General features: G+C 44.2%; 1 protein-coding gene across 1 annotated transcript in view; it reads right to left on the bottom strand.

Moving 5' to 3' along the window:
- Window positions 1–25,906, bottom strand: part of LOC309702571 (uncharacterized protein) — a 546,755-nt gene that overhangs the window by 51,910 nt on the left and 468,939 nt on the right. Inside the window, exon 25 of the mRNA XM_082527164.1 lies at window positions 3,136–3,312. Coding sequence (XP_082383290.1) covers window positions 3,136–3,312 — 177 coding nt within the window. The remainder of the gene's footprint in view (window positions 1–3,135; window positions 3,313–25,906) is intronic.

The raw sequence follows: 25,906 nt of genomic DNA, 5'->3' as shown, positions 1-25,906 counted from the left end.
TAAAAAGGTAAAAGTTCATGTAAAATTATTAAAAACATGTTTGCATTGTTTAAAATAAGTTATCTTTCTTTTCTTGTGAATTGTTTGTGAGAACTGTAATTTCCTACGGGGATAAGGTCGGTGAAGGTAACACAGGGTGGAGAAGGAAAAGGGAAAAAGAGACGAGAGCGCGAGAAGAGGTGGTGCGTGAGTTACACGGAGCATCCGGAGAAGTTAGCTTGTTTTTTATGTACTAAGAGTAAGTGTGTTTTGACTTTTCGGACAGATAAGTCACAGTGTCGGTAAGCTAGTGACATAACACGTAAAGTTTCAGCGTGAGTCTGCTGGACTGTGTGCTTTGTTTCTTGCGGCTGTGCACGCATTAAGTTAAAGTGAGGCTAACCCAGCCGTTCGCTAATAAGGACTACTGTAGGCTGCCGTTTCGCTATAGTTGTGGAACGTAACAAGCTGCAGAGGATCGTTACCGAACTGGATAACGACGGACACACCCCAGATAGTCACTCTGAGTGCCCGCGTCACTCAGAGTACCTCTGGCAACGTGGGAAGCTAAAACAGGTAGCTTGTGGAGCACGTGGAGATCACGGACCTTCCTCATCTTTGTGCTACTGCATTCAGAGCGGAGTGTTTCTGACGGAGCTGAAGACAACTTGTTACCTGGATTAAGCTGGTGGGAATTGCACGTTTCACAAGGTACTGAGTTTATTTATTTATTTTTTGCTCGTTGAGTGAAGAACTTCCGGTTGGGAGATCGTTTTGGATTTATACTGGAGCAATACAGGCCTGCAACGTAGGGTTTATCTCTGCCGGCTTTAGGTTTAGTTTGGGACTATAATTGTTTTATCACTGGTGGTTTACACTGTATGTGTGGAGATTCTGTGTACAGTGGGTAAATTGCTGTGTGTGTTTTTGGTTTGCCTGAATACTGAAATCTGCCATTTTATTATTTTCTTGTTTTCATTGTTTGGTAAATTAAAGGAGGGTTGCAATGCTCTACTTTACATGGTGTATGACATGATTTACTGCACTATAGACACTAGTGTTAATTTTCGCGTGTAGTGCTACTGTTAAGGAATAAGCTTCATTGATCCCAGAAACAAAAGAGAAGTTAATTTAAAACATCGTACGAGAGTACACTAGAAAAAGAACCCAAAGCCCATTTATTTAATGGTATTGAGTAAATGAGGGCTACATTTATCATAAAAACAGGACAAAGACTTGAAAAAGTCATGTTTTTCCTTCCAGGAACCACAAGGCTTCACTTTTAAAGGTGAAGTGTGAAAGAAATGGACATATTTGAAGTCCAACACCTTTTTCCAGTCACATTATTAAAGCTGACAAACTACAAGCTCATTTTCATTCCAACAAGTCATCTTCTGACCTGGAGTAACAACACTGGTCTCTATGTGCAGCTGGCTGTGAAACCAGTGCTCAGGGAGCATCTACAAAGTGCAACACTGAAAGAACATCACACACTCATTTGCTTCCAGCACTTTCACACAAACATCTACTGTCATTATTTCACCAAACTCTGTGGATCCTTTATTGCAAATTCAAATGGGATCAAATGGTCAGACAAAAGAGGGTTATGAGGAAATATGATGAAATGTTGTGTATTAGCAGAAAGTTATTGAATCATTTTCCTCAGAAACGAAACAAAATGATTGACAAACATGTTTTTACAAACTCAGTGTTGGACTTGGATCAGCAGGATAAGCTGATGTTTAAAGGCATTTGAGTCTCGCTGTATGAGAGTCCAGTTATTACTCAATATTTATGGATGATGTTCTTTCAGTGTTGCACTTTGTAGACGCTCCCTGAGCCTCACAGCCAGCTGCACATGGACCAGCTGACATTACCCAGCATTAGAGGCGGCTGTAAAAAAATGGATTTTCCTATTTAAATGGTTTTAATTTGAATAAAGCGATGTTGATTCATTCAATCCTGAATCGATTTTTAATATAAATGTATTTTGCCAGAATCTCAGGTTATAGCTCCCAAAAGTATTTCAAGAACAACCAACCATAAAAAACAGTAAATGAGAGCAGCTAAACACACAAAGATGGAAACACAGAGCGTGGATCGTTCACTCGACGGCACGTACACGAACACGCCGTCGGGGCTGAAAGTGCACAGCTCACAGATCCTGAAGCTGCAGGTTTCATCTGTCTCCAACCAAAACTGACTGAACCAGCAGCAGAAGAAGATCCAAACTACGCTTTACGTTTGATGAACATCGTCATGAATTCTCTCTGACTTTGACGTTTACTTCCTGCACAGCTCTCTCTCTCAGTGTACTTCAAGAACAGTTTACCTTCAAAAATCTGTTTCCTGCATTATTCACTGCTTATTACGCACCAGTCTGCTGTTGTGTTCACTGCTGTCGGCCTCCGAAAACAAAGCCTCATTTCTGCTGTTCAATACTGAAGAAATTTAAACCTTTTAAAATGATGACAGATTACAAACTTTCAGCTGTGTCTGTAATCAAACCTCTGTAACTTTGCTTCACTTCAGCAGCATCAGCTCATGTTCACATGTTGATTCATGGTTTGCTTCAGTTTTTGATGGACTGCAGAATATTTTGAAGGTAATCTGCTATAAAAAGCCAGAACAGGAAAATCTGCTTCATGTGTTTCTGTTTGATCCTCAGTGACTTTGACACAAAGGCCTCTGCTGTGATGATCACACCTCTGATCAAGTCTCACAGTGTCAGCTTTGTTTTTATACATATGGATATGTGCTGATAAATGATCAGAATTATAATATTTCCCACTGTCTGCTGTGTGCCGTGACCTTTGACCTGCTAAAGACAGTCAGCTGTGGATTATTCATTGTTGTGTCTGATACTTAGAACTGTGAGGAAGAACACTACACAGTTAATCAGGGTCCCCTCTCTCTGAATCAGGAAAGGTGGGCAGGCCGCATATGGGCCGCGGGCCATACGCTGAGTCTCACTGTTTGAAATGTGAACATTGTTCTGCTGCAGTCAATGGACTAAACCAGAGAAGAAGAAAACAGACTTTACCATGAAGATCCTCAGTGTGGATCAGTATAATATCAGCCTGATGTCTGCAGTTTAGTGTCAGCACAACTTTCACATCATATTCATCTCAGCACAACTAAAACATGCTGACTGACCTCAGAGTTTCAAGTCCACATCCTGGACTCTCCAGAAAACCACACAGATGCTTCACTCCTGAATCCTGCAGGTAGTTGTTCCAGCTCAGGTCCAGCTTTCTCAGATGGGAGGGCTTGGACTTCAGAGCTGCTGCCAGATAATCACAGCTGATCTTTGACAAACCACAGTCCCTCAATCTCTATAAAGAATGAAAGATGTAAGTTTATTAGACAAAGTGTGAGCTTGAAATCATTCAGTGTTTCATCATCTGTTCAGAGCTGAAGAAGGTTCAGAATGTAGAAGTTTAGAAAATGGAAACTCCAAACAGCTGAAGCCAACAGGAAGCAGCTTCAAACAGGAAACTGTGCAGAGTTTCAGACTATATGTCCATATGCAGCCAGTTGGATTTTGGAGATTTGAATCTCTTTTCTGTGACTAAGTCCTTGAATCATTTCTTCCAGTTGGTCCAACAAGACAGACTAAGTATTGGACATGTGTTGTGGCTCCATTAGGGGAGCTTCTAAATGTGATGTGATGGCCCCTCTGGGTCTGTCAGGTCACAGCACTGAAGAGAGCTCAAACTGGGCACACAGTTGTTCCAGTCTTGACCAAAGACTCTATACTGGGACTGAGGGACTCCTTTGACTACACCCACTGGGACTTTTTAAAGGCTCATGTTCTCACTTAGAACATTGATTTCTACTTACATTTCTTTCTGGGAAAAATGGGGATTACTTTGGAAACAGGAAGTATTTTCCCCAATAAGCAGCCCTGGATTAGTAAATCACTCCAACATGTTCTTAGGCAGAAGAAGCTGTCTTGTTATGAGGGAGAGAAGAAAAAGATTGAGGCACAGAAACTTGTTGAAAGAGAGATAAAGCAGCTAAAATCAGGTGTAAAAGTAAAGCAGAGGATGAGCTGAGTAAATGACACTCAAGGCTGGCTTGGAAAGGAATGAAGTCCATGGTGGGGATGCAGAACAAGGAGCAAAGATGAATGTGATGCTGAATCAGCAGAAGATTTGGACTCATTTTATTCCAGCTTTGATATCATTGATTTCAATGAAGAGCTTTGTGATTGTAGCAAAGGGCTGGTAGCTCTGAGAGTCCCACTGATGAGGTGTTTGTGTGGAAATCTCTTAGTGGGACCAAAGAGAGAAAAAGCCCTGGTCCTGATGCTGTGGGAGGGAAATGATGGGATGGGCACCAGTATCTGGTGCCATTATGGCACCAATTCTGACATAAACGGTAGTAACCAGACCGAAAAGCAGCACACATGTCGGTGCTTTATTTCGGTCCTTTTTTATCCTGACATGTCATACACTTTGGATTCTAGCCAATCATTTTACCTTTCCAAGGACAGTAGGCAGACCCAGGTAACTACGTTCTTTAGAGCAGAGCTACAGATTAAAAATGTCCAAGGCGAAGCGGTCAAAAGTCTGGCTGTACTTCTCAGCAAAAGATGCAAACTCAGCAGCCTGCAACAAGTGCTTTAAGGCAGCAGTCCCCAACCCCCGGGCCTCGGACCGCTAACGGTCCGTGAGTCGTTTGGTACTGGGCCACGAGAGTTGAGGCTCAGGTGTGAAATGTATCGTTTTCAGGGTTTTTATCAGTTTTCAGCGTTATTTTGTTATCATTTTTATCGTTTACTCGGTTTTCCTTGGTCTTTTCACGTGTTATATGAATAAATTTCTTTTTTTCGGTACCGGTGCTAGTTTTATTTTGTTGTATTTATCCGCGACACCTTAAAGGCCGGTCCATGAAAATATTGTCCGGCATAAACCGGTCCGTGGCGCAAAAAAGGTTGGGGACCGCTGCTTTAAGGTGATACTGTGCAAAGGAGGTAACACCCAGTGTTGGGGAGTAACGGAATACGTGTACCGCCGTTACGTATTTAAAATAAAAAATATGAGTAACTGTATTCCGTTACAGTTACGGTTTAAAAAGGTGGTATTTAGAATACAGTTACTTTGTTGAAATAAATGGATTACATGGTTCCTGATTCATATTGTCGCGGGTCAGGACTGTTTAGGTTTTGTTTGACAGCTACATTCTGTCGTTCCAGGCGGCAGCGTTACGGTTGCCATGGTTACAGGGTGTCGCTCTCTCTGCAACTGTATGTTTCCTGGGTGAGAGAGCGCCTTTTTGTTGTTGTTGTTGTGCTAAGCTAATAGGCAGAATGCTACAGGCATAGCCCTAAAGAATGTAGCCTCATGGACAGTGTAGTCCGTGCTGCAGGGAGAATGGACTGCCATACCCGTTATGTGTCTGTGAGCGTGAGGAGGGAGAAAAAGGAAAAGTATGAGTTGTCATCGAGCAGAAACGGGAGCTGGAAGCATGTTAACATAATAATAACCACTGCAGCCAAAAAGAGTGCCTGATAAGCCCAGTTGTAAGTAAGCTATTAAGACTTGACTGTACGCTGTGTTTGTGTTTTCCTCTGAAACAATAAGTTCCGTTGGAGCAGCCTTTCTCTTTCTCTCGCTAGCAAACTTGACCCAGACAACAAAGTAAAGCTAATTTTTGGCTACAAACCGCGGACCTTCAGTAATAGTAATAAATCACATTCATGTAGTTGTAAACAGCATGATAATATATTCACGGTGCCCCTGAGAGGCCAATAGGACTGCAACTTCAGAAAACACTTGCAAAAAGAAAAATGCTGCAAAAAGAAAAATGCTGCAAAAAGAAAAACACTTGCACATATTTATGTGCAAATGTTTAATAATGAAGAACATTAAAATATTACTGTTGGCCACATGCCGGCCAAGTTATGTGACATTAGCGAAGTTTGTACTTTCAGCGTTTACTTTGTTTTAAAGCCTTTACTTTATGCGCCGTTTCATAGTCGACCTTAATCTTACAGAGAATCTGATGATTTTGTGGATAATTAAAGTCAGTCATATATCCACAAACACAACAAGCTGAAAGTCAGTGATGCTGCTCGGTTTGCAGTCCTGAATATCACAGCACAAGCAGGATTCACTGCACTGTTAATGTTAGCTATGTTATATTGCTGCCTCTGTTCGGTGGTGTCGAGCCAAACGGACTTTAACGTGTGTTTGAACGAGCTGACGGTTCACTCGTTAAGCTGAAAGAAAGATGCTTTAATCACAGCAGTCACACATGTGTCCACTGCACCATCTGGAACTCTTCTTGTTTAGCACTCGTAATAACACAAACACTAAATCCTGCTTCTCTGGTGCTGTTGTGTAGCAGTGTGTACACCTGAGACTGTCACCTGTCTGTCTGTCCTGCACTCTCTCTCTGTTTCTTTCTCTCTGATTGTGTAATAAAAGTATAAACATGTGTTTATAAGTCACACTTGTGTTTGAATCCTGCAGCTTATCACACATTTGATTTCCATGTGTGACGACTGCAAGTGTCCAGAGTGAGGACAGACTGAGGGACCCACTGCTGCACATCATCTGTGAGGCTTTGCAGCCCTGACAAACTCAGCAGTGTGTGAGAAAGAGGAGGATGAAGAGCCAGCAGCAGCTGACAGATGGAGAGAATAGACAGACTGTTCCCTGTTTGTGAAGGACTGCTAGGAAAGTTTAACATAACTGTCTGTGCTGAATCAGTCTTATTAGGTAATGTTCAAATAATGTTATCATTCCAGTGTTTTCAGTGTGGGAGAAAGTACTCAGGGCCTTCAAGTTACACACTATGAAAGGCAGCAACAAGTTTAATATTCAGAAACCTAAAGTATGTATCAGCAGCAGGATGGAGCTAAAAATAAATGTTTGTTTCAGTTCTTTGAAGCTTTGAGTATTTTGGATCAGTAGCACTGCTGTGTTTGTTGCATCATATTGTTGTAATTGTTTTTATGTGTTCTGCCTTTTATAACTTAAGTTGGATATTATAGATGTAAACTGCCGTACAGCTCCCTCTAGTGGCTGCTTTGTAATATGGGTTTGGTTACTTTGGGAAGGGAAAAAATGAGAACGTGAAGAAGAAATAAAAGATGGCGGAAAGTGATACCGTAATGTTATCGTTCTAAGCTGATACAGACCTTAAAATGTTGTTGCCTTGGACAAGATATGTCTGTAAGTATGAGTGTCGATAAAATAATTATTATCTTTTGTTTTGTGTAAAAATGGTACGATAATTTGTACATTTGAAAGTTTTATCTTGTTAGCTTGCAGTAAGAGTGTAACATGCTAGTTTACAATGTTAGTTAGGTAATACAGTATTTTGTACTTTCAGTTTTACGATGGTCAAAGAGAAGGCAAAAGTCAGAGGCCATTCTTCAATAAATCAGCGCAAAAAGGAAATAAGTCTGGTTATTGGAGCATCGTTATCTCGCTGTCTAGCTGGTGAAACTAAGAGACTCAGGGCGAGTACAGCATTATATGGTTTACACATTCTGAGCTAAGTTGATCCATAGTGTTAAATCATATTCTATAAGGATGTTATGTGTTTGTATACTTTCTGCCCAGTTTGACCCATTTAGCAGAAGTCAGCCTGTTTAAGGCTCTGATATCTATTCTGTATGACTTAAAGCAGTTATGACATGGTCTGATTTTCTCACCCAATAAAGGAATATTTAATATATCATTCTATCAGAAACAGTTTTCACAGCTCGTGCATTTTCTTTTTACACATATATGTAAGCACTGAGCCAAATTTAGTAATGCCAACATATTAAAAGAACAATATTTGTCTCATATATAATACATCTATAGATACGCTGTCAAAGATACTCGTCTTTGAGTGAAGATTTAAGGTGATAGGAAATATAAATAAATGCAACTTGAATCTTTACTGAAGCTCAGTATTTGACACGGAGTTAAAACTCACTGCTGTAATAACTAATAATGATTAATATAACTATAATATTGGCCATATTATATTTACATTACCAAAGTGAGATGACTTTAGTCTCATGAACAACATTAAATAATTGTTATTTACTAGCTAATCTTAAAATGACTGTTCAGCACAGAAATGAAGCCCAACAATCATGTTTTACAGTCCTGTCGTCTCAGCCTCAGATACTTATTAAATCACACAAAGCTCATGTAGAAACAAATGTACAAAATATGTTCTCCTTCATTTCTGTCAAACAAAGCTGTATGAAACGTTTCCAGCTGTTAGTATCATGGTTGCTATACAACCTGGGCATCGCCACGGAGGCTAGACCGTCCCATTTCACAAGCCTACAAGCCTCGCACTTCCAAGATGAATAAACAGTTAGCAAAAATGATCCATAGATGGCCTGAAATCCCCCAGTTAGCAGTTTGGTAGATAGCTATGACATGCTAATCCCATCCAGCAGCTGTATTCTACCTGTAAGCTGATCCCTGCTGAGCCAAAGCACTTTTTCATATACAAATTACAACCTTTAATAGAAACCTATTGGTCAGCATCTTATTAGCCTGCTGTTAGCTTCATTCCACAGAAAACTGAGAGAAACTAACAGAGTTGATTAAGAATAAAGAGAAATGTGCTGATTTAAAGCCTTTGAAGTGCTTCAGATGATCTATGTCCACTTCTGTCCACTCATTCATTCATGTAAGCTTTCTAATGCAGCTTTGATCTTCACAGTCTGCTTTATGAAACTCATTCTAACCCTGAATGTCAGAGTGTTCCTCCTTCTCTTTCCCATCACTCATGCTGGCAGTGGATGTTGGACTGTGTTTTGGATGATGTGTGTATGTTTGTGTTGGACTGCTGTCTGTAAAGCAAAAGGACATTTTTCTTTGGATTTCAGTGTCAGACGGACTTTAAGGTGGAATGAAGAGTTGGAGAGTTTCACAGTGAATTATCCAGTGGAGGGTTTTTCTTCCTCTTTGAAGGTTTGAAATGTGAACATTGTTCTGCTGCAGTCAATGGACTAAACCAGAGAAGAAGAAAACAGACTTTACCATGAAGATCCTCAGTGTGGATCAGTATAATATCAGCCTGATGTCTGCAGTTTAGTGTCAGCACAACTTTCACATCATATTCATCACAGCACAACTAAAACATGCTGACTGACCTCAGAGTTTCAAGTCCACATCCTGGACTCTCCAGGAAACCACATAGATGCTTCACTCCTGGATCCTGCAGGTCGTAGTTGTTACTTAGGTCCAGCTCTCTCAGATGGGAGGGGTTGGACTTCAGTGCTGCTGCCAGATAATCACAGCTGATCTCTGACAAACCACAGCCCCTCAATCTGTATAAAGAATGAAAGATGTAAGTTTATTAGACAAAGTGTGAGCTTGAAATCATTCAGTGTTTCATCATCTGTTCAGAGCTGAAGAAGGTTCAGAATGTAGAAGTTTAGAAAATGGAAACTCCAAACAGCTGAAGCCAACAGGAAGCAGCTTCAAACAAACACAACAAGAGAGAAAACTCTGAATGTTTCACATTAAAGTCGTACATTTATCATAAAAACAGGACAAAGACTTGAAAAAGTTGTGTTTTTCCTTCCAGGAACCACAAGGCTTCACTTTTAAAGGTGAAGTGTGAAAGAAATGGACATATTTGAAGTCCAACACCTTTTTCCAGTCACATTATTAAAGCAGACAAACTACAAGCTCATTTTCATTCCAACAAGTCATCTTCTGACCTCGACTAACAACACTGGTCTCTACGTGCAGCTGGCTGTGAGACCAGTGCTCAGGGAGCGTCTACAAAGTGCAACACTGAAAGAACATCACACACTCATTTGCTTCCAGCACTTTCACACAAACATCTACTGTCATTATTTCACCAAACTCTGTGGATCCTTTATTGCAAATTCAAATGGGATCAAATGGTCAGACAAAAGAGGGTTATGAGGAAATATGATGAAATGTTGTGTATTAGCAGCAATTTATTGAATAATTTTCCTCAGAAACCAAACAAAATGATTGACAAACATGTTTTTACAAACTCAGTGTTGGACTTGGATCAGCAGGATAAGCTGATGTTTAAAGGCATTTGAGTCTCGCTGTATGAGAGTCCAGTTATTACTCAATATTTATGGATATGTTCTTTCAGTGTTGCACTTTGTAGACGCTCCCTGAGCCTCAAAGCCAGCTGCACATGGACCAGCTGACATTACCCAGCATTAGAGGCGGCTGTAAAAAAATGGATTTTCCTATTTAAATGGTTTTAATTTGAATAAAGCGATGTTGATTCATTCAATCCTGAATCGATTTTTAATATAAATGTATTTTGCCAGAATCTCAGGTTAAAGCTCCCAAAAGTATTTCAACAACAAGCAAACAGATAAAACAGTAAATGAGAGCAGCTAAACACACAAAGATGGAAACACAGAGCGTGGATCGTTCACTCGACGGCACGTACACGGACACGCCGTCGGGGCTGAAAGTGGACAGCTCACAGATCCTGAAGCTGCAGGTTTCATCTGTCTCCAACCAAAACTGACTGAACCAGCAGCAGAAGAAGATCCAAACTACGCTTTACGTTTGATGAACATCGTCATGAATTCTCTCTGACTTTGACGTTTACTTCCTGCACAGCTCTCTCTCTCTCTCAGTGTACTTCAAGAACAGTTTACCTTCAAAAATCTGTTTCCTGCATTATTCACTGCTTATTACGCACCAGTCTGCTGTTGTGTTCACTGCTGTCGGCCTCCGAAAACAAAGCCTCATTTCTGCTGTTCAATACTGAAGAAATTTAAACCTTTTAAAATGAGGACAGATTACAAACTCTCAGCTGTGTCTGTAATCAAACCTCTGTAACTTTGCTTCACTTCAGCAGCATCAGCTCATGTTCACATGTTGATTCATGGTTTGCTTCAGTTTTTGATGGACTGCAGAATATTTTGAAGGTTATCTGCTATAAAAAGCCAGAATAGGAAAATCTGCTTCATGTGTTTCTGTTTGATCCTCAGTGACTTTGACACAAAGGCCTCTGCTGTGATGATCACACCTCTGATCAAGTCTCACAGTGTCAGCTTTGTTTTTATATATATGGATATGTGCTGATAAATGATCAGAATTATAATATTTCCCACTGTCTGCTGTGTGCCGTGACCTTTGACCTGCTAAAGACAGTCAGCTGTGGATTATTCATTGTTGTGTCTGATACTTAGAACTGTGAGGAAGAACACTACACAGTTAATCAGGGTCCCCTCTCTCTGAATCAGGAAAGGTGGGCAGGCCGCGTGTGGGCCGCGGGCCATACGTTGAGTCTCACTGTTTGAAATGCGAACATTGTTCTGCTGCAGTCAATGGACTAAACCAGAGAAGAAGAAAACAGACTTTACCATGAAGATCCTCAGTGTGGATCAGTATAATATCAGCCTGATGTCTGCAGTTTAGTGTCAGCACAACTTTCACATCATATTCATCTCAGCACAACTAAAACATGCTGACTGACCTCAGAGTTTCAAGTCCACATCCTGGACTCTCCAGGAAACCACACAGATGCTTCACTGCTGAATCCTGCAGCTTGTTGTTGTCACTCAGGTCCAGCTCTCTCAGATGGGAGGGGTTGGACTTCAGTGCTGCTGCCAGATAATCACAGCTGATCTCTGACAAACAACAGACGCTCAATCTGTATAAAGAATGAAAGATGTAAGTTTATTAGACAAAGTGTGAGCTTGAAATCATTCAGTGTTTCATCATCTGTTCTGAACTGAAGAAGGTTCAGAATGTAGAAGTTTAGAAAATGGAAACTCCAAACAGCTGAAGCCAACAGGAAGCTGTCATGGTCCTGCGGCCATGACTCAGGGACTTTGTGTTTGTGTTCCTTATTGTTATCATTCTCTTTATTATTCTTGGGCTGTTTTGGGATGGTTTGTGTTTTGGGATTTTAGATACTGGGTTTTGGGTTTGTGCTCCCTCTATTGGTCCCTGGTGTTAGTGTTCCCCTGTCTCGTCAGGTTAATCAGGTCCAGCTGTGTCTCCCACCTGTGTGTGATTTCCCAGTGTCTCTCTGTGTATTTATAGTGTGTGTTCATCCTCTGTGTTCATACCTGGTGTAATCCCCTGCGTGCTCTCCCTGCCGTTCTCCCTTCATGCTCAGGTTTGCTATTTCTTTGTGTAGTTTCTCCCAGTTAGTTCATCCTTAGTTCTGTTTTACCATCCCCACTTTATATTTGTTATTATCAATAAATCACCCTCACAACTGAGAAGTGCTGCGTTTTGAGTCCTCCTTTCCACTCTTCACACGGCCGCTGCCCCGGACCGTGACAGTACGACGCGACCACAATGTGGACCCAGCAGCGCTTAACCCATCCAAGGAGCTACGGGAGAATCTAATCGATGCCACGCAGGAGCTTATTGACCTGTGGTTGGAAAACCCGGGCGGGGAGTCCCAGCGCGCTATAGAGAGGCGGCTACGGCGTCTGGTGACCGGTCTCCCATGGCTTCTAGGCTCGCTATGTCCGTGGGAGCGGGAGTTTCTCCTTTTGGACCTTGGACTACACCCCCCGTCTGCGTTTACTTTCGAGCAGCCCGATGCGGTGAGTGAGCGGGTTTCATTGCTTTCCCCAGTTTCCGGGACTTTGTTTTCTGGGGCTATTCAGAGCGGGATGGGAGACTGTACGGATCGCTTACCTACCTTCGTGGTAACGGATCCTTCCCAAGTGGGCGTGTACAAACCCGCTGCCAAACTGACAGACTGTGTCTCTGCCGCTCCTTCTGAGCCAGGACTTTATTGCCATTCTCCGGCTCAGTTCTGTGTCCAGCTACAAGCTTCCCAGTCTGTAGCTCCACCGTTAGCCTCCCTAAGGGCACAATTACCTGTTCTGCCGCCGCTCCAGTCAGCCACTCAGCCACCACCACCGCTAGCATCGCCGCAACCCGTAGTTCAGTTAATGGCTGAGTCGCAACATGCACACTGTTTTTCCACCGCTGTTTCTAAGCAGGGAGACAAACTGTTTCACAACGGACCTGTTCCTCAACAGCTGGCAACATTAGTGACTGTTACTCACTCCGGGGCTTCCCCAGAGGCTGGGTTGCTGCCCTCAGCTTACTCTGGACCCCTGGTGGCCAAGATGCCAGCTGTGAACTGCACCGGGCTATCACTGCCTGAGCAGGGTCAGTGCTCTGCGCACCTGCAGCCCTCCTTATGTGTGCCGGAGGCCCATGTGCCTACTGGTTTTGTTTCACGTGTGCCAGAGGCCCGTGTGCCTACTGGTTTTGTTTCATGTGTGCCAGGGGCCCCGGTGCCCGCTGGTTCTGCGGCTGTTTTCGCTGGGGGGCCCGAGGAGCCCATCCAGCCTCCTGTTTCGCTAGCTGGGGGGCCCGAGGAGCCCGTCCAGCCTCCTGTTTCGCTAGCTGGGGGGCCCGAGGAGCCCGTCCAGCCTCCTGTTTCGCTAGCTGGGGGGCCCGAGGAGCCCGTCCAGCCTCCTGTGGCTGCCTCACCACCTCTGGCTGCCTCACCACCTCAGGCAGTACCACCACCTGCGGCTGCAGCGCCACCTCAGGCAGTACCACCACCTGCAGCATCCACGCCTGGTCCAGCTTCGGCTTCATCTTCGTCTGGTCCAGCTACAGCTTCATCCACGTCTGGTCCAGCTTCAGCTACAGCTTCATCCACGCCTGGTCCAGCTTCGGCTTCAGCTTCGCCTGGTCCGGCTTCAGCTTCGCCTGGTCCAGCTTCATCCACGCCTGGTCCAGCTTCAACTTCATTTTCGCCTGGTCCAGCTTCAGCTTCATCTTCGTCTGGTCCAGCTTCAGCTACAGCTTCATCCACGCCTTGTCCAGCTTCGGCTTCAGCTTCGCCTGGTCCGGCTTCTGCTTCAGCATCGCCTGGGCCAGCCTCTGCTTCAGCGTCCTCATCAGCCTCGCCTGGCCCAGCCTTCGTGTCTGCTTCATCGTCCTCATCAGCCTCGCCTGGTCCAGCCTTTGTGTCTGCATCCTCATCTCCGCCTGCTGCGGTCCCGGCTTCCGTGCCCTCAGCCTCGCCTGGCCCGGCCTCGATTGGGTCTGGAGCTAAACGGCCATTTTCTGGACCGCTGGCTAGGCTACTGGCCGGGCGCCATCGCCTGAGCGGCCGCCGTTGCCTTCCGCACGGCCGGCCCCCGGACCGCCATCGCCTGAGCGGCTGCCGTTGCCTTCCGCACGGCCGGCCCCCGGACCACCAACGCCTGAGCGGCCGCCGTTGACTTCCGCACGGCCGGCCCCCTGAACTTTTTGCGCGCCGTCACGGCCTTCTTCGTGGACGGCCTCCCGAACTCTTTATGCGCCGCCACGGCCTTCTTCGTGGCCGGCCGCCTGAACTGTGCTTCGGACTCTGCTCCCCTGTGAGTTTTGTGAACATTTGTTTGGGACTCTGGGGCCTCCGTTTTGGTCATGGCCCGGTCCCTCCGTCCTGGGCCCCCTGCCGCCTGCCCGGGTCTGGTGGTGTGTTTCTGTGGCTGTCAGGGGCGAGCCCTTGAGGGGGGGGGGGTACTGTCATGGTCCTGCGGCCATGACTCAGGGACTTTGTGTTTGTGTTCCTTATTGTTATTATTCTCTTTATTATTCTTGGGCTGTTTTGGGATGGTTTGTGTTTTGGGATTTTAGATACTGGGTTTTGGGTTTGTGCTCCCTCTATTGGTCCCTGGTGTTAGTGTTCCCCTGTCTCGTCAGGTTAATCAGGTCCAGCTGTGTCTCCCACCTGTGTGTGATTTCCCAGTGTCTCTCTGTGTATTTATAGTGTGTGTTCATCCTCTGTGTTCATACCTGGTGTAATCCCCTGCGTGCTCTCCCTGCCGTTTTCCCTTCATGCTCAGGTTTGCTATTTCTTTGTGTAGTTTCTCCCAGTTAGTTCATCCTTAGTTCTGTTTTACCATCCCCACTTTATATTTGTTATTATCAATAAATCACCCTCACAACTGAGAAGTGCTGCGTTTTGAGTCCTCCTTTCCACTCTTCACACGGCCGCTGCCCCGGACCGTGACAGAAGCAGCTTCAAACAAACACAACAAGAGAAAAAACTCTAAACGTTTCACATTAAAGTTGTACATTTCTCATAAAAACAGGACAAAGACTTGAAAAAGTCGTGTTTTTCCTTCCAGGAACCACAAGGCTTCACTTTTAAAGGTGAAGTGTGAAAGAAATGGACATATTTGAAGTCCAACACCTTTTTCCAGTCACATTATTAAAGCTGACAAACTACAAGCTCATTTTCATTCCAACAAGTCATCTTCTGACCTGGACTAACAACACTGGTCTCTATGTGCAGCTGGCTGTGAGAGCAGTGCTCAGGGAGCGTCTACAAAGTGCAACACTGAAAGAACATCACACACTCATTTGCTTCCATCATCCAACCTGAAGAGGAAACAGAGACGGCTCTGCTTCAAAGTAAAAGCTGCTCATTTTGGACACAGTATCAAAGAAAGTCTACAGTATAACATAGAAAAGACAGAACAAAGTTTTGGTTGTTTTTAAATTGTGCAGAAATGAAACTACACTAAGCTCAATTATGTGACAGACATATCATCCCATGTCAGTTTGGCCTCATCCTGGGCCGGATTATCCAGCACACAGTCTGACCACAGGCCCAGGGGCCACGCACAGCTGGGCTCCATCCAAGAGATAGGAAACAAACCAACACAATAATAAAAAGCACCATGTGATCTTCTTACATCTTCAAGACAAACATAGTAAAAACATGAGCATATTTGTTTCCTGATAAAATGATGTGACAGGTAGAACAGAGTATAGTGGTGGTGTTACGGCCTTTCTCCCCTCTGCTGCCGAGGCTGTTAGTCTCTCCCAAACTCAGCTACAGGACTTCTAAATGAATGAAAGCAGCAGAAGTGGCTTTACAAATGAAAGAGGAAGAGGAGAAGAAGAGGAGAGGGAGGCCACCCTGACCATCACTCCAGCTGAAAACATCACACTTCCATTAAAGTTGGTGAGGAAATGTTGAGCAGGATGAGCTGCTGGCTAATCTGGAGGCTGTAGCAGCAGCTCACAGTCACAGTGGATTTCCACTCATGAAAAAGCTCTGGCTGCTTCATTTCTCATCTCATATCAGAGACTTTAATGCTTCACTGAAGCTGTACTGTGATGCTTCCATATCCCAGTGAGGCCTCCATAATGATTTCAGCTGTTCTGTACACACACTGTGTGCCCTGTATGGCTCAAAGTCTCTGCAGCCTGTTTTTATCTGCTATCATCAGATCTTCATCATCCTCATTCACATCCCTCACACACTCTACAGCCTCATCAGCACTGACTTCATCTTCACTGACTGATGGAGCACAACATGAACCTGTGGAGGCTGAAACACTGTCCTGTCAAACATCTCCCCGTCACCACTCCACTTCTGTCAGCCTTTAAATGAACCCTGCTCAAGTCTGTCACTTCTGTTTGGAGCCAAAAGGAAAAACTGTTGTTCAGTCATTTGGAAAGACAACATTTCTGAAAGCACTCAAACTTCTTCACATTTGTCTTCAGACACATCCTGAACATTTAGGAACTAAAGAAGGGTTCAAACATCAATCAAAGACCTGAAATATAGAAAAACAACAACAGCCGCAGTCAGTGAACTCACCTCAGAGTCTCCAGTCGACAGTTTGGACTCTCCAGTCCAGCACACAGAAGCTTCACTGCTGAATCCTGCAGCTTGTAGTTGTTACTCATGTCCAGCTCTGTCAGATGGGAGGGGTTGGACTTCAGAGCTGAGGCCACAACTTCACAGTGAGACTCTGAGAGTCGACACTCAGTCAGTCTGTGATGATAGAAAATATAAAATGTGTTATTATAAAAGCAGAAAATCTGCATTATAAACACAGACTGAATGTATAAGAAGACAAAACAGAGTGAGGTCATAATCTGATGAATCTGCTCTTCACATCTGTGCTTCAGCTCCTCTTACTGTGTTTGACATGACACAACGATTGAGTCTCTCTCAGACCTGCAGACTTTTAATGAGAATCTTTGTTTGGCTTTAATCTGCAGATGAAGGAGGACGATGGTGTCACATTTAGGCTTCCATAATGTCCACAGTCTGTCACTGAGATCTGATCCAGAGTCAGAGTGAAGACACACATTTGGACTGTTTCCTGTTTTGACTCCAGAACATTTTGAATGAGTTCAGCTCAGTGAAGAGTTCCAGCTGGAAAGATGATCTCTGTTTGCTACCTGCTGTCAGGTACGACTGTTCACGTCCACACGCAGGAAAAACCTGCTGACTGTTACCAAACGGAGCAGAAATCTCATCACTGGACAATAATGATGAATGAACTCAGAGCTGCTGATATCAGATCTGATTTCAGGGGAACTAAACACAGAAATGATTGGCTCATTTGAGCTTTCTGAGCCATTATCTGCTGCTGTGTCGCTAGTTGGCAGAAAATGATTTGCATTCCTGTTCAGGGCTTCAGTGTTTATGAGTCCAGATCCAGGTGACAGCAAGTCAAAATGATGTTACCTGTCTGTGTCCAGCAGCAGCCTGTATTCACTTTGAATATTGTTATAACCTGACATGGATCAGTTTGTCTTTGATTGGTTTGTAAATGTCACTGTTTCCATTGGACCTGAGTGACGTACAAAGACAGAGAGGGAGAGAAAGGAGAGAGAGGATGGAGACAGCAAAGAGAGAGCAAACACAAACAGGTGAGAGTGGACAGGTGACCAAGGTCAGCAACCAATCAGAGAGCTTCTGTTTGACCCACAGTCACTGATGATGACTGCACATAACCAAGCAGTGTGTTACTCTGATATCAAATATGGATCCTGCTCTTATAATAATGATCATCAGATGATATTATTGTGTTATTTTGTAGCTGAATACGATGTTTGTGTGATTATCAGTGAAAGAAGCAGTGAGGAGGATGGAGAGAGAGAGAGGACAGAGGGTGAAGTTAGAAACACTAAAAGGATTTTTCATGGATTTCATGGATGATTTGAGTGATTTCCAGCACGACACTTAAACATGTCAGTGCACAAACCACACAACCACCACTTCCCCTGCCAGTGGCGGACTCCCTCAGGTGTCGGTGCGTTGGTGGTTCTTTGTATCTGGGGGTGGGCGTCCGGGTACACACCGGCTCACTCCTTGGCGGCCGCTTATTGGGGCTCGCTCGGGCCATTTCGGAGGTGGGGTGCCCCCGGCCTCTCGGCCTGGGGCTCGGTCACTCAGGCACAGCTGGCTGCCGGCGGAGCTCACGGGCGCGTCACTGCAACTCCCCCTGGCTTCTGCTCCGCGGCTGCTGAATGAGCCCTCAGCTGGGACTCTCCTTAGCTCTAACTGGGACAGTGGCGCAGCTGCCCCTCTGTGGGTCTTCCTTGGTCTCTTGTGTTCTGGGGGCCTCTGGATGTCTGCAGTTTTGATCTCCTCCATACCTGCTTGATACCATAAAAGACAGGGCTGTGGCTCCCCACACTCCCTAGCAGATCATTACATGGAGAAACCTTTGGAATGCAAGCATGCTGATCCACACAGGTATGCACACAGGTGTACACACGGGTATTCACAGACGCGGACTACAGCTTTCTTGGCTGCTGCCTCAAAGCACATTGTGCGCTGTCTATCTTGCGTGCTGCACAATATCGTTTATTATTTAGTAACTATTGATATCTATGACTAGCTAGTTTATTGTGATGGTGCTTTTTTTTTCTATTATTATGTTGCTCTTTGTTGTTTGCTGTCTCCTCTGTTTTTTTTTTTTTCTCCATACAGGTGACCCAGGAGTTTTTTTTTGTTGTTTGTTTGTTTTTTTTTCTCTCTTTCCCCCCTTCTCACCGTCTCTTCTCCCCTTTGGTTTTCTTTCTTTCTCTCCCCCTCTTTCTTTCATTCTTTCCCCCTGTCCTATCCCACAGTTATGTCTATCCCGTTTGCAACTGAAAATAAAATAAATTCATAATTATAATAAAGGTCAACCAAATGGACCAATATGGCAAGGCCATGATGATCCACTTGGTAAAATAAATCCACTTGGCATCTTTCTTGGCCTCAAGAGAACAATTCTGATGGCTATAGATCCAAACGGGACAAAAAAAAAAAAACAAAAAAAAAAAAAACATGTCAGTGGACGTCCTAAAGAACATATTCACTGATATGAAACGTGTCATTGAACAGGATCAATATCAGTGGAAACATGGTGGAAACAGCTGTGACTGCATGGATGTGACACACTTCAAATCTGTTCTCCACTCTTGGATTTGGGATCCATGGAGCTGCTGCTGAGTCTGTACAATAAAGGAATGGTGTGGAAGGTTGCAGCGTACGGACACAAACACTTTGTGGTTACAATCTGATTTTATTTTCACCATTAAACTACTAACCTACACTGGTCAATGATATTAATGATCACATCTGGACTCACCGAGCCTTTCTGCAGTTCCTCACAGCTGGAATCAGTCTCTGTCGTACCCGCTCTGATGTTTTGTACTTCAGCAGGTCCAACTCATTCAGAACCTTCTCTGACATCTGCAGCATGAAGGCCAGAGCTGAGCACTGGATCTCAGAGAGTCTCTTCTTTGATCTGTTCTCTGACTTCAGGAACTCTTGGATCTCCTGATGTACTGAGAGGTCGTTCATCTCCATCAGACAGTGGAAGATGTTGATGCTTCTGTCAGGAGAGATTTCATCACTGTTCATCTTCTTCAGGTTGTTGATGACTCTCTGGATGGTTCCTGGACTGATCTCTGTCTGACCCAGCAGACCTACTAAGAGTCTCTGGTTGGACTCCAGACAGAGGCCATGAAGGAAGCGAACAAACAGGTCCAGGTGGCCATTTTTACTCTGGAGGGATTTCTCCACGGCTCTCCTCAGAAATACATCAAGTGATTGGAGATCTGTGTTATCAAAAAAATTGGAAAACATCTTGGTCAAAGATTTTGGTTTAAGGAAGTTCTCCAGCACCTCTGTCTTCCTGTTGGTGTGACAGTGGAACATGTAGACTGCAGCCAGAAACTCCTGAATGTTCAGATGAACAAAGCAGTAGACTGGTTTCTGGAAGATCACACACTCTCTTTTGAAGATCTCTGTACAAACTCCTGAGTACACCGAGGCCTCTGTCACATCCAGACCACACTGCTCCAGGTCTTCTTGGTAGAACATGATGTTTCCTTTCTCCAGATGTTCAAACGCCAGCCTCCCCAGCTTCAGAAGAACTTCCCTGTCAGCCTTTGTCAGCTCCTGTGGACTCGTCTCACGTCCCTCATGGTACTTGTTCTTCTTCCTCTTTGTCTGAACCAGCAGGAAGTGTGAGTACATGTCAGTCAGGGTCTTGGGCAGTTCTCCTCTCTGCTCTGTAGTCAACATCTGCTCCAGAACTGTAGCAGTGATCTAGCAGAAGACTGGGATACTACACATGATATGGAGGCTCCTGGATGTCTTCATATGGGAGATGATTCTGCTGGACAGCTCTTCATCACTGACACTCCTCCTGAAGTACTCCTCCTTCTGGGCATCAGTAAAGCCTCGTACTTCTGTTAGCCTGTCAACACATGTAGGAGGGATCTGATTGGCTGCTGCAGGTCGGGAAGTTATCCAGACGAGAGCCGAGGGAAGCAGATTCCCCTGGATGAGGTTTGTCAGCAGCTGGCTGACTGATGACTTCTGTGTGACATCAGACAGCAGCTTCCTGTTGGTGAAATCCAATGAAAGTCTGCTTTCATCCAGGCCATCAAAGATGAACAAAAGCTGAGAGACAGCCAGCTTCTCTGCTGTGACCTTCTGTAATGTTGGATGGAAAACATGGAGCAGCTCCAGAAGACTGTACTGCTCATCTCTGATCAGGTTCAGCTCCCTGAATGAAAGCAGAACCACCACACTGACATGTTGGTTCTCCAAGCCCTCTGCCCAGTCCAGAGTGAACTTCTGCACTGAGAAGGTTTTTCCAACACCAGCCACGCCGTTGGTCAGAACCACTCTGATGGGTCTCTGTTGGTCAGGTAAGGCTTTAAAGATGTCCTGGCACCTGATTGGAGCGTCATGGAGGGCGTCCATCTTGGAAGCTGTCTCCAGCTGCCTCACCTCATGTTGGGTATGAACCTCTTCACTCTGTCCCTCTGTGATGTAGAGCTCAGTGTAGATCCTGTTGAGGAGGGTTCTACTTCCTGTTTCATCACTTCCTTCAGTCACACGTTCACATCTCCTCCTCAGACTGATCTTATGTTCATCTAAAACCTCCTGCAGACCAACATCTGCTGAAAGAAAGAAAAACAATGAGACTAAAGAGAAAGAAAACTCTTCAATGTCTGAACAACACAAGAAGTCCAGTTTTCAGAAATGAGTCCATCAGCAGACAGATGTTCAGTCTTACTTTGTACACAGCTGCTCTGACTGGCTGTCTGCAGTCCAGCTCTGCTTCTGGATCTTTCTCCACACTGTGCAGAAGCTCTGATGGTGACACAGAAAAGTCAAAGTGGAGATACTTCTGTCCATCTTTGATTAGACTCATTATAAAAAGGAAAACAAAGTTTTAACACAGTCATGTTTCCTGTTCACTGACTTACATTTATTCCATGGACACTCACTCTAACCTGAACCACAGCTACAACCCAACATTGTTGAGGCCTCATCTCCTCCTTTCCTGACTGTAGAGGTTAAATATGCAACAACCAACAAATAAAAGAATTTGGTTCATTTCAAAGAAATTCACACGGTGACCAAGTAAAGTAACCGTAGTAAAGGAGACAACATCCCGTTGATGGTGGGATTATTTGAAAGATTTGCTTTAGTCACGTCACCAAATGCAGTTGAACCACCCGTGGATCCATGTTTGACCATTCTACCACTCTGAGCTCTGCTTTTTAATCATTTTATTATTATCATCATTCATTTATTCATTCTTTGGAGGGGGGCTATTTCCTAATGCCGCCCTAATAAGCTGATGTTCAAGGGGAAATATAACAGAAACTCTTTCAGTGTTATTCATTAATAAATTAACAGATAAACTGTGAAGAAGGAAAAAACTGAGATTTAAAGGAGAGAGTGAGAAACTTGATCATCCATCCTCATAATACATGTTTATCAGTATCTGCTGTGACCATACTGCAGTAATAACTACAAGTCTACATTTCTGTGACTGTTGATCAATCACAGCAGGAATCTGAGCTCATCTCTGCACACAGAGCAGCTTCAGCTCTGGGATAAACTGCTCGCTTCACTGCATTTCGTTGCCCTGTACCTGTGCATGTGCAATGACAATAAAGTTGAATTCTATTCTATTCTATTCTTCTCAGCTCACAGACACTCATCCTGATATTTTCCTTTAACATTTGATGGTATAATTCATCTGAGTTTACACTTTATCTGCATGAATACAGAAAAACAGACCCAAACACCATAAACCATCAGTTTCACCATGTAGAATATATTGTTGTTTCCTTGCTTTTAATTCAGAGAAAAACTCTGATTTGGATTTTCTCTGTTCTCTTTGCCACAGCCCATCCCAGCAGCAGCTGAAGCAGCTGACTGTCACAACACTGAATAACACTTTAGGAGGAACGTCTTGATGCATTCTCAATTATCCAGGAAAGTAAATCTCCAAAAGTTGATTTTGTTCATCTGGACGTAGCGTAAATGTGGTTATCCCAGCTGGACTTTTGTCAAAGCTGGAAAGGCACCTAAAGAAAGCTCCAGCCGATCCAGGAGAGAAGGACTACCGCTGCCTAAGAGAAAACCTGTAGTGATCCCATATGTGTCAGGAGTATCGGAGCAGTTGAGATGCATTTTTTCTAAACACCGGGTCTCTGTGGCTTTTAAACGACAAAACACACTGCACCAAAAACTTGTACACCCCAGGGATCGGGTCCCCCGACACAAACAGAGTAACATAGTGTACGCTGTTAAGTGCAGGAGGATTGTCAGGATTTATACATCGGAGAAACCAAACAATCAGGCTACAACACAGAAGAGCTTCCTCGTCAGCCAGGACTTTGCCGTCTATTTACACATACAGGCCAGTGGACACTCTTTCAATTATGAGGATATAACATCCTGGACAGGGAGGAACGCTCGTTGGAGGGCGGAGTCAAGGAGGCCATTTACGTGAAAAGGCAAAGACTATCTTTGAGTCGAGGAGGGGGCCTAAGGGTACAACTGTCACCATCTTACAATGCTGTGATTGCAACCATTCCCCAGCTCTCTATGAATGGGACTCATGGCCATCATTCAATGGCCTTTGATCAGTGGTCATGAGAATTGCATAATTAAGATCAATGGACTGACCTCCCAGCCCATTGTTCCTTCAGTGGGCTGGTTTCAGTCATTATGCATCATCACCTGGATGATGACGAAACGTTTCTCCCACAAAACGCTACGTCCAGATGAACAGAATCAACTTTTGGAGAATGTTGAATCAGTATTTCAGCTTTAAGAGGGTATTTTAACACAAACATCAGTCCTTCTACTTAAGTATGTTTGCCTCTTTTTTTATGCCTAAATTAACTTTACTGTTAATGAGTATTCATGTTTCTGTAATCCACCAGTGTGCTCATGCTTTTTTAATTGAAAAGATATTTTAATCATCAAATATAATTATTTTTGTTATTTGTGGATTTTAAATGTCCTTGACAGAGACAGATGATGATCATTATCCTGCACTGTGCTCTCAGGTTTGGTCGAGCTAGCACAAAGAATGGCTTGCTATGTTGAACTTCCTCCTGGGATCCACACTAAGAAGTGAGTCCAACATTAGCAGGGTCTCTTTCCTTTATCTGGATTCACTTTAGCATTCACAGTCACGTGAAGCTTGTTATTAACTCGATAAGTCAACCCAGGGTTTCAGCTGAGCGCTCACATGAAACACATGGTGTTGGCAGCATCTGATCAATCATATCCATGGAGACGTATATCAGCAACAGAGGAGCTGAGTTTGCAGAAGGAAGTCAAACTAAACCACAGGAACAATATGAGGAGATTACACACATAATAAAATACTAGCAGTGTGACAAAGTGGGTGAGAAGACCATTTGTCTACATTCTTAGTTAACATTCTTGTTTTGATTTAACCATATTTCACATGTAATAGGCAAACATCTACTATCCCGGGTTTGTTTATGTTCTGCACTTTTACAGATTGTATAATATAACATCTTGGTTTAAATCAATTCATACAAGTTTGTTAAGTTAACATGTTATTTATTTCAACTGTTAATTTGTATTGTTTGAACTTACCTTTACCTACCTGTCTTCCAGAAGCAAAAGGAGGAAATATAGTTCTACTTCCTGCTTTATACCTTCTGGGTTCATCTGAGGTCACAGGAAGAGACCAAGGGCAGGAGGGGAAGAATTCTTATAATTTAATAAAGTTGATTTTAAAGGGTTTATAAAGAAATGGAGTTAATGTTGTGATATGTAGTGATTACACCAGAGTTTATGTTGCCAGTCAAGAGGAGTAGTAGAGGATGAATATAATCATGTTCATCTCACCTACCTACTGAATGGAATAGTCCCCTTGATTAAGGGGACTATTTAAGCAGACAAACTCAGGTGTTTCAGAAGAGAGGTTCAGGTCAGTGTAGCTGTGTGCAGTTTGGCCTTAATTTCCGTTGTTTTAAGTTCAGTTATGTTTATTTGAATTGAGTTAATTATAGAGTTGAGTTTCTTATTTGTTTCTTTGTAAATATTGTTGGGCCACAGAATGGTGAATAAATCACTTGCTACACTGGGCAGCATCAGTCTCCTGCACTTCTTTGACCGCTTAAGTCGAGTCCTACCACAAGCAGTAACACAGCTGCTGCAGACAAATCGGTCATGTGATCGTGTGTGAGAGGAGAAGGGCTGTAAAGGAGTTTGGTGTTAAAAGCTCTGTATGAATGTGAGAGACTTTGAAGGGCTTTAAAAAGGCCAATATAAAATAAAAGGCAGCAAAATTGCTGCCTGTGAAAGCCACCAGACTTATCAGACCTCTGTGATTAAGACCTGTAAGAACACCTATTTGTACTTGTTGGCATTATATCAAACACAAACGTATATTAAGCCTTTGTTTGAACTCTGGTTGAATTTGTTACTTTCAGACTGTGAAACATCACAGAGGCTGCAGCTGCAGATCTTTTTTCACCTGGAAATTTACTTTAAATGTTAGATGCGGTTTTCGTCCTGGTCGCGGAACATTGGACCAGCTCTTTATCCTCTCGAGGATACTTTAGGGTGCATGGGAGTTTGCCCAACCAGTCTACATGTGTTTTTTGGACTTGGAGAAGGCATTCGACCGTGTCGCTCGGGGTGTCCTGTGGGAGGTGTTGCGGGAGTGTGGGGTGTCTGGCCCATTGCTACGGGCCATTCGATCCCTATACAACCGTTGTAAGAGCTTGGTTCGCATTGCCGGCAATAAGTCGGACTCGTTCCCGGTGGGTGATGGGCTCCGCCAGGGCTGCCCTTTGTCTCCGGTTCTGTTCATAATTTTTATGGACAGGATTTCTAGGCGCAGCCAAGTGGCGGAGGGCTTTTGCTTTGGTGGCATCAGAATCTCATCTCTGATTTTTGCAGATGATGTGGTTCTGTTGGCTTCATTGGGTGAGGGCCTCCAGCTCGCACTGGAACGGTTCGCAGCCAAGTGTGAAGCAGCGGGAATGAGGATCAGCACCTCCAAATCTGAGGACATGGTTCTCAGCCGGAAAAGGGTGGAGTGCCCACTCCGGGTCGGGGATGAGTTCCTGCCCCAAGTGGAGGAGTTCAAGTATCTCGGGGTCTTGTTCGCGAGTGATGGGAGAAGGGAGCCGGAGATCGACAGACGGATTGGGGCTGCAGCTGCAGTAATGCGGACGCTGCACCGGTCCGTCGTGGTGAAGAGGGAGCTGAGTGTAAAAGCAAAGCTCTCAATTTACCGGTCGATCTACGTCCCTACCCTCACCTATGGCCAGGAGCTGTGGGTAGTGACCGAAAGAACGAGATCGCGGATACAAGCGGCAGAAATGAGCTTCCTCCGAAGGGTGGCTGGCCTCTCCCTTAGAGATAGGGT

The sequence above is a fragment of the Aulonocara stuartgranti genome (genome assembly GCF_965226115.1).
Source record: "Aulonocara stuartgranti genome assembly, chromosome: 3".
Classification (NCBI taxonomy): domain Eukaryota; kingdom Metazoa; phylum Chordata; class Actinopteri; order Cichliformes; family Cichlidae; genus Aulonocara; species Aulonocara stuartgranti.
The sequence above is the reverse complement of the archived record's forward strand: the minus strand, read 5'-3'. Positions and strand labels throughout refer to the sequence as shown.